This window comes from Rhinoraja longicauda, chromosome 32 (assembly GCF_053455715.1).
Source record: "Rhinoraja longicauda isolate Sanriku21f chromosome 32, sRhiLon1.1, whole genome shotgun sequence".
Lineage (NCBI taxonomy): Eukaryota > Metazoa > Chordata > Chondrichthyes > Rajiformes > Arhynchobatidae > Rhinoraja > Rhinoraja longicauda.
In genome coordinates, this window is record NC_135984.1 from 4,464,082 (window position 1) to 4,472,871 (window position 8,790).

At 42.8% G+C, this 8,790-nt stretch overlaps 1 protein-coding gene across 2 annotated transcripts in view; it reads left to right on the forward strand.

Annotated features, from left to right (window-relative positions):
• Positions 1–5,389, forward strand: part of hyou1 (hypoxia up-regulated 1) — a 32,323-nt gene extending 26,934 nt beyond the window's left edge. For both annotated transcript variants that reach the window (XM_078426896.1, XM_078426897.1), the window contains exons 23-25: positions 452–725; positions 1,278–1,394; positions 1,922–5,389. In XM_078426896.1, the coding sequence (XP_078283022.1) occupies positions 452–725; positions 1,278–1,394; positions 1,922–1,980 (450 nt within the window). In that variant the 3' untranslated portion in view covers positions 1,981–5,389. The remainder of the gene's footprint in view (positions 1–451; positions 726–1,277; positions 1,395–1,921) is intronic.
• Positions 5,390–8,790: the final 3,401 nt, after the last annotated feature.

Consider the following 8,790-nt stretch of genomic DNA (forward strand, 5'->3'; position numbering starts at 1 on the left):
ATACCCCCTCACTCCGCTATCCTTAAGAGCTCTATCCAGCTCTCTCTTGAAAGCATCCAACGAACTGGCCTCCACTGCCTTCTGAGGCAGAGAATTCCACACCTTCACCACCCTCTGACTGAAAAAGTTCTTCCTCATCTCCGTTCTAAATGGCCTACCCCTTATTCTCAAACTGTGGCCCCTTGTTCTGGACTCCCCCAACATTGGGAACATGTTTCCTGCCTCTAACGTGTCCAATCCCCTAATTATCTTATATGTTTCAATAAGATCCCCCCTCATCCTTCTAAATTCCAGTGTATACAAGCCCAATCGCTCCAGCCTTTCAACATAATATGGATGATACATGATATATACAATATATACCAGACGTATTCTAAGGCAAACTACATGAGATGAGATGCCCTCACATGTTCATTAATTGTTACACTTGATTTGTTATTTGTTTGTGCAGACATGGAAGAACAAAACTGTAAAGGACCAGAATAATCTGCTGTCTACAGAAACACCTATCCTGCTCTCGAAGGACATAGAAGCGAAGCTGGCTCTCTTGGATCGAGAAGTCAAATACTTGCTTAATAAAGCCAAGTTTGCTAAACCCAAGCCACGGAAGGAAAAGAATACTACAACACAAGAAGCACAAAATGCAACGCAGGAGGAGAAGAATGCAACAGCCACTGAGAGCGACAAGAATATACCACCTGTGAAGGAGACAGAGGAAGACATAGGTAAGCTCCCTGAAAAGGAGTGTTGGGGGGGGGGGGCACTATTCAGTCTGGCAGGACTGAAGGATCAAACCTTGGGTTGTGTGGAGAAGGACCATGAATAAGATTCAACCCATGTTTCCAGTAATCCAGGGAGAACAAATTATGAATTTAGTAAATATTACAATGAACTCCATCAGCAGAGGAGAGAATTGAGAACAGAGTGTATAGTAATAGTTATTTCACAAAATGCTGGAGTAACTCAGCAGGTCAGGCAGCATCTCAGGAGAGAAGGAATGGGTGACATTTCAGGTCGAGACCCTTCTTCAGACTATATTGATAGTGGTACAATGAGAAATATAGTTGGGATTTATCATCAGTTTCACTGAATTATGGCAAGGATCTTTTTGTTTTGTTCTTTGCCCTACTGATAAGGAACCTGAGTGAGAAATAACCCTGCAAAGAGAAGAGCAAAAAATCAAATGTCATTGTAAATTTTAGGATTTTCTCTAACTTGCATTTATTTTTGCACCAGCTGCAATGATGGTGACTAATGGGAATATTTCTTCCCAACAGAAAGTAAAGGAGTGAAACCTGGAGGGGCTCCACCTACAGCAAGCCAAACTCAAAAAGCCACGTCTGAGGGTGAGGAGGCTACAATACCAGACCCAGTAGAGATAGAATCTAGTGAAGGTGAGGATCGGTTAACTTTTGTGACTCTTCGTATGGGCTGGGCAGTTTCAGAGATTTGAGCAAAATAATGTAGCTGGACATGAGAGATAAAAAATTCCCAAAAGTCAGTATTCTCCAATATTCAATAGAAAATGGAAAATAAACAGAATCAAGAGTATTTTATTGTCATATGTACAGAAACAGAACAATGAAGATTTTGCTTGCAGCAGCACAACAGGTATTGAAAATACAATACCAAATAGATAACCTATAAATAAACAAAATAAAGTTCAATAAATTAATAAAAAATAAGACAGGGCAATGCAAAATAAGACAAAAGCCCAAAGTCCCCAGTTTGAAGTTTAGTTGGTGTTTGTAGTGTTCAGTAGCCTGATGGTTGTTGGGAAGAAGCTGTTCCAAACTGGAGGTCACAGCTTTCAGACCCCTGTACCACCTTCTTGGTGGCAGATTGTGAAATAAGAGTGTGTCCAGGATGATGTGACTTCACAGTAGTGTATTTAATAATTCTCTTTCTTCCATTTTTCCAGGCACAGTTGAAAAGAAACCAGAAAGCAAGGCAGACAAACACCCTCCAGATGAGTTGTAACCCCTCCTGGGTCCTTCACCAGCTCTATATTACATTACTTTTTATGTAATGGACCACTTTGCCATAATTTAACAGACAATGAAATGTGATTGGATCAGAGGTGTACATTTTCCTTTTATAAAAAAAGAACTGGATTTCCCAGTGACAGACTTTGTTGAAGAGTTTTACTTGTAACACCAGGTACAGTTCAAACCACAATTACTGTAGTGACTAGTAAGAGGCAGTGTTTGCAGGATGGATGTTAATGTTCAAGGGAATTTCAAAATAACCCAAGTTGTTGGAAACCCAAGTGTATCTTTGTGTTCATTTAGTCTTTTCTTTCCTGCCTTGTTTTTTTTAAATGGTTATAAGTGAACTTATTGCACTGAATTGAATACAATAATATTCCTTTAAATTGGAGTTGGGGGGTGTGGTTTGGTTGTGGACTTGGTGTGAAGCTACATCATTAAATCAAAATCGAATTGCCCTGGAATTTATTCTATTCCTTGGTGACATTTTTTTAATAAATGATTGGGAGGTGGGGGATTGCGGGGTATAATCATCTAACCCATGGTATGCACAGAATAAATGGAGTCTTTTCCACACTCTTTGTAAAAAAAACCTGCTGATGGCTTGCATTATAGTGACCCGGGTACTGCAAATGTGTCCCCGACCAACCAATTAAAAGTGTCAGGGGTCCAGTGCTGCCCTTTTCAACTTTATTTTAAAATGCAACTAGGCAACTGTCGGATTCAAAAAAAAAATTAATCCACAATTGTGCCGGGGAATTTGAGTTTGATTGATGCCATGCTACAACTTCAATGGGTAACGTGTGTAGGACTGGCACATCTTCACTATTTATTCACACCTTGCTGATTGACTGAGTGTTGAGAGTTGTCTCTCTGGCCCCAGCCCCACCCCCTTATATTCACGAATGAAAGATATAGAATCAGGACATGTAGAATAAATAGTTCAGCAAGTTAATCAGTTCACAAGGTCTTTTGTCCACCAGGACACTTCACGTTGCCAGTTCTTGATTTATTTTGTAATACCAGTCTGACTGGGAGGTAAGTCTGTTCGGCAGAGGTTGTAGAATTCTGTGCCGAGTTACCTGCGTTAAGATTCACAGGCGAAACTATGTTCATCTGGTTGCATTGAAGCATGATTTTGACCTTGCTTACGGTTAATAGCTTGTGGCGACATTTTCTGTACAAATGTTGCTCTGCAGGTAAAACACGTGCTCCTGAATTATCTATCTTATTTATTACTCCTAATTTGTTTTGTGAAACAAAAATGATTTGAATAGTGGAATTTTAAAGGCACTTGTTTGGGTCTGATGTCTAGAATCTCTGGGCTGATCGCCAAACATCTGATATTTCAGGACAGACTGTCAAAGTCGAGATTTGCTGAAACTCCATTATATATTACATGAGGCAGCAGAGAGACTTTTTCTCCTAATTTTGGTGCTGGAATGCTGCCTTTTACCGGCTCTGAATAGTTTTATTTTGTGCATTGTTCTATTAAGCTGCTGCTTTTGGTCACGAACCTGTGTGTGTGTTTCCGTTTTGTGTTCAGAAATTACTTCGGTGTTGTTTTTGGACTCCACTCCAAAGGAAAATCAGTAATGTCCTATCCATCATCTTTCCATTATGGAAGGATGTGGTTTTCTTAAACTGCATCTAGTCTGTTGAAGGAGAGTTGCTGGCGGCTGGTCTCCAGTTTAATTTTGGGGAAATTGATCGTCCAAGCAACAGTGTTGAGATGTCTCTCTAGTTTTGCTGCAGCCCAGTTTCCCCCAAGCTGATGGCCTGAGAACTCATCTCACCAGAGTAGAGGAGAGGACCACTGTAGTGGGTTTGGACTGTACTTTCTGAAGTTCAGTGTTTCATCATTGTTTTATCACTGTTTTTGTTGTAAGTTAGATTATTAGTGGGTTTCCCCCATGGTGTTCTTGGAAGCATAATTTCAAAAAAATATTGAGAAAGATATGAGATCACCAGCTGACGGTGCTGTCATGCGGTATAACGTGAACAATGGGGGTCAAAGTAAATTGGGACCAGTGATAGCACTTGTGATTCGTGTCAATTTGATCGTCTCTGACTAAAGTTTGGTGCTGTTTCTGCACATGAATGTCTGAATACAACCAGACTCATCAAGCGCCCATTATGTTTATCTGCACTGTTCCCTCTCTCAATAAAATGATTTTTCTGAATTTGTTAGCAGCTGGCTGCACATTGTACCTTCTGTTCATAACTAAGCTGAGAAGATATCTACCAGTGAGATTATATAATGCTCTCAATTTGGGCAGAATTATTTCTTTTTGCTGACTCCTTGTTCTTCTAGCATGAGTTGTTATCCTGGGCTAGTTATTTCTAAGATGGTATCGACCCTTTAGGCCATCTAATTTGTAACCCATCATCTTATTAGGACTTTGGTCCAACTGAGAACCAAAGGCCTTGTGTGGGTTCACCTCGAACTGAGGTAAATCCGGCCCATCTGTCTAACATGCCCATGACAGCCCACACAGTTCTCCATTACTGCATTAAACAGTTGCCTACTTCTGTGCCCTTACTGTCTGGCCTGCCTGGAGTTCATCTAAAACCCTTTTTAATTGGCAATACTAGTGATCTGCTGCATCTGCTCTTTCAAGCAGCACATGAATGTAAAATAGTTTGTATTAAAAGGGATGCTGGCTTTTTAGAACTAGTTTTTCAATGCAAGGTGGGAAAATGGGCAGAGTACGGATGTATTTTGTCCAAGATTGCACATTCCTTTAAAAGTATAACATTGGAAACTTTGTGCCGCACACCTGAAGCTCGAATGTTTATTATTTATTACCTTTGTTAATAGTTTGGGCTTCAGTGCCATCTCTTGCCCATTAAGAAAACCTAATGTGGGTAAGTGTTATTGACAAATCTTTTGACTTAACTCATTTTCCAGATATTTTTCAACAACTTCAGAACTCCTACCTTAATTACCTAACCCCAAAGATCTGGGACAGTATTACTAATTGCCTCCAACCTAAACAATAGCCAATCTTCTCAGTTGCAAAAAAAATGTGTTAAATCAGTTTGTGGCTGAAGGACCAGGTGATACCATCAGGTGTTTGGATGACTTGAAGGCAAAAGTGATTAAGGACATGTTGCCATCTGATTTAGAGTTGAACAACATGGCTGACTCACAGATATTATAACTGCAAATACTGATGTTTTCATCCAGCCACAAAGAATTGGTTCAATCAGCAATGCCACATGCAAAATGTCAGATGCAGCAGAAAGCCTCAGTTTGATCTGCCTGCATCACCAGTCATTCTGTGGAGGCCAGATAGCACTTGATGTGCAGATTGTTAAATGCTGGGGACAGTATATCCTTGCATAGATTTAATAGGTAACATGCAATTGAAAGTTACAGCAATAAAGGCTTTGGTTTAAACTTGCAGTGTTGGTTTGCTTTGTGTTTTAAACATTTCTGAAGTTGTTTAGCTGAACATTTCAACAGTTGAAGGTTATCATGTAACCGAACCCAAGCTAAAATAGTGCAATTCACAGGAAGCATATAGCAATAGTTACTGATCTACAAATTTCAATCTGATGGTTATCTACAAATCAATTTGAGCTGCTGCTATATAAATCACTTGTCCTGTGTGCTATCACAATGCATAGAACAGTTGCAACAAGTCAAGTCAAAGTCAACTTTATTGTCAATTTCCAGTTAGTTTACACAGACAGAAAATCGAAATACCGTTTCCCACAATCCCGAGGAATAAAGTGCATTAAATTAAGTTAAAATTAAAAAGGCACAGCAAACAACAATCAATATAAAATAGCAGCGTTAAAAAAAAATGTCTGGTGCTGGATGTGCGTGTGTGTGGGGTGTTAAAGTCCAGGTCCAATGGGGGCAGGGGAGAGAGGAGGGAGGGAGGGGAGAGAGTTCAGCATCCTGACAGCCTGGTGGAAAAAACTGTTCTTTAGTCGGGTGGTGCTCGACCTCAGGCTGCGAAACCTTCTCCCTGAAGGCAGGAGGGTGAAGAGGCTGTTGGAAGGGTGGGAGGGTCACCCACAATGCTCAATGCTTTGCGGGTGAGGCGGGTGGTGTAAAGGACCAGGAGTGTTGGGAGTGAGGCGCCCGTGATCCTCTCAGCAGTGTTCACTATGCGCTGCAGGGTCTTACGGCTGGAGGCTGTGCAGCTTCCGAACCACACAGTGATGCAGCTGCTGAGGATGCTCTCAATGGCGCCTCGGTAAAAAGTGTACATGATGGGTGTGGGGGCTCCCGCTCTCTTCAGTTTGCGGAGGAAGTAGAGGCGCTGCTGGGCTTTCTTGGCGATGGACGTGGTGTTGTTGCTCCAGGAGAGATCCTCGGTGATGTTCACCCCCAGGAATTTGGTGCTGCTCACCTGCTCCACAGCAGCACCATTGATGGTCAGTGGGTGGGGGTGTTGGGTGTGTGTTCTCCTGAAGTCGACAACAATCTCCTTTGTTTTCTCCACATTCAGGAAGAGATTGTTGTCTGTGCACCACGCGGCCAGCTGGTTCACCTCCTTTCTGTAGTGGGTCTCGTCGTTGTTGCTGATGAGACCCACCACGGTTGTGTCGTCCGCAAACTTGACGAAGTGGTTGGAGCTGTGGGTGGGTGTGCAGTCGTGGGTCAGCAAGGTGAAGAGCAGGGGGATTAACACACATCCTTGTGGGGCCCCCGTACTCAGCGTGATGGTGTCCGATGTGTTGCTGCCGACCCGTACAGACGGGTCTGGCAGTGAGGAAGTCCAGCAGCCAGTTGCAGAGAAGGGGGCTGAGGCCCAGATTTGTTAGTTTACAAACCAGCTGCTGGGGGATGATGGTGTTGAATGCTGAGCTAAAGTCTATGAACAGCATCCTAACATATGAGTTTTTAGTGTCCAAGTGGGTGAGGGCTGGGTGTAGAGCAGAGGAGATGGCATCCTCAGTGGACCGCTTAGCTCGATATGCAAACTGAAACGGGTCCAGGGAGGGGGGGAGGTTGGATCTGATCTGCTTCATGACCAGCCTCTCGAAGCACTTCATGATGGTTGAAGTCAGCGCTACAGGGCGGTAGTCATTGAAGCAGGATGGAGAAGACTTCTTGGGCACAGGTATGATGGTGGTTTCTTTGAAGCACGAGGGAACAACAGCCTGGCTCAGGGAGATGTTAAAGATGTCTGTGAGGACATCTGTGAGCTCAGCTGCGCAGTCTTTTAGCACACGACCAGGAATGTTGTCAGGTCCAGAAGCTTTTCGGGTGTTAATCCTTAACAGTGTGCTCCTCACACTGCCTGGAGACAGACAAATAGCCTGGTCGTTGGGGGGGGGGAGTTGTTTTCTGCGCAGGTGTGTTGCTCTGTGCTTCAAAGCGTGCGAAGAAGCCGTTGAGGTCGTTCAGGAGAGAGGTGTCACTGTCACAGGTCTGTGGTAAGGGTTTGTAGTCCGTGATAGTCCTAATACCCTTCCCCAGGCTCTGTGTTCTCTGCTGTTACTGAAGTGGGCTGTGATGCGCCGGGTGTAGTGTTGTTTGGCTTTCCTGATGCCTTGGCTTTCAAGATTGCTCATCTTAAATATACATGAGTCCTGAAGATTGATAATGGAGAACTGATCATGCAGAGGGAGCAGAACTTTGCATTCTGCCCTGACAAATAAAATCGAACTAACTGAAATAGTTGGTTCTTACCCGTTCGTTGCAATCACACGAGTTACCATTTTAACTGCTGCCTTTCAGAAAATGGAGCCTCCTGTCTGCTAGTCTGTGTAATGGCCATTAGTGCCTGAAATGATTACATATAAAATTTATAAAATGGTATGATCCAAGTCATCATTGTAGCCCTATCATACCAATCAACTGAAAGGATTTCACCTTGTTTATTAAAACCCTTGTCTGAAAACTCATGTGTCTCATATTTTATGTCCACCCAACTGACCAGATGAAGCTGTGATTTTAACATCTCAACCAAATAGGGTTCAATTTTAAATCTTCAGGTTTGGAGGATCAGGGTTTGAAGCTATAATCATCTGAAATGGGATAATGAGTTGGGATAATGAGATCTGAAATGGGATAATGATTTGAAAAGTTCAAGTAGAAAGCAAGTATCATTTGCTTAAGTGAACCATCCAAACTAAAAGTCGCACTTGCTGGCAAAGTGCCTTCTGAATTTGTTAACTAGGAGTAGTCCTGATCCATCATTTAAACAGATCATTGCTGTTTGAATGTAACCACAACGAGGCATTCCACTATTCCTGCATAAATCAGTTCATCCCCTTTAGTTCTGTCTTAAGACTTAAGACTTTGCCGTACAGGAAGAGATTTCTGAAGATGCACAACCATTTGAGGAAGAATTCACTTTGTGTACCCAGGGGCAGTGCAATGGTAGAGTTGGAGTCTGAAGAAGGATCTCGACCCGAAACATCACCCATTCCTTCTCTGCAGAGATGCTGCCTGTCCCGTTGAGCTACTCCAGCATTTTGTGTCTACTTGCAATGGTAGAGTTGCTGCCTTACAGCGCCAGAGACCCAGGTTTGATCCTCACTTCAGGTGCTGTCTACGGAGTGTTACGTTCTCCCTGCGCTCTAGTATCCTCCCACACTCCAAAGACGTACAGGTTTGTAGGTTAATTGGCTTCGGTAAATTTTTTTAAATGTTCCTTAGAATGTAGGATAGTGCTGGTGTACAGGGTGATCTCTGGTCGGTGCAGACTTAGTGGGCTGAAGGGCCTGTTTTCTTGCTGTACCTCTAAAGTCCAAAGTAAACCTGGGGTCACATATTTGTGACACACACATTCTACCATAGGAGAACATATTTTGACATTCACTCTGTTAAGATCCT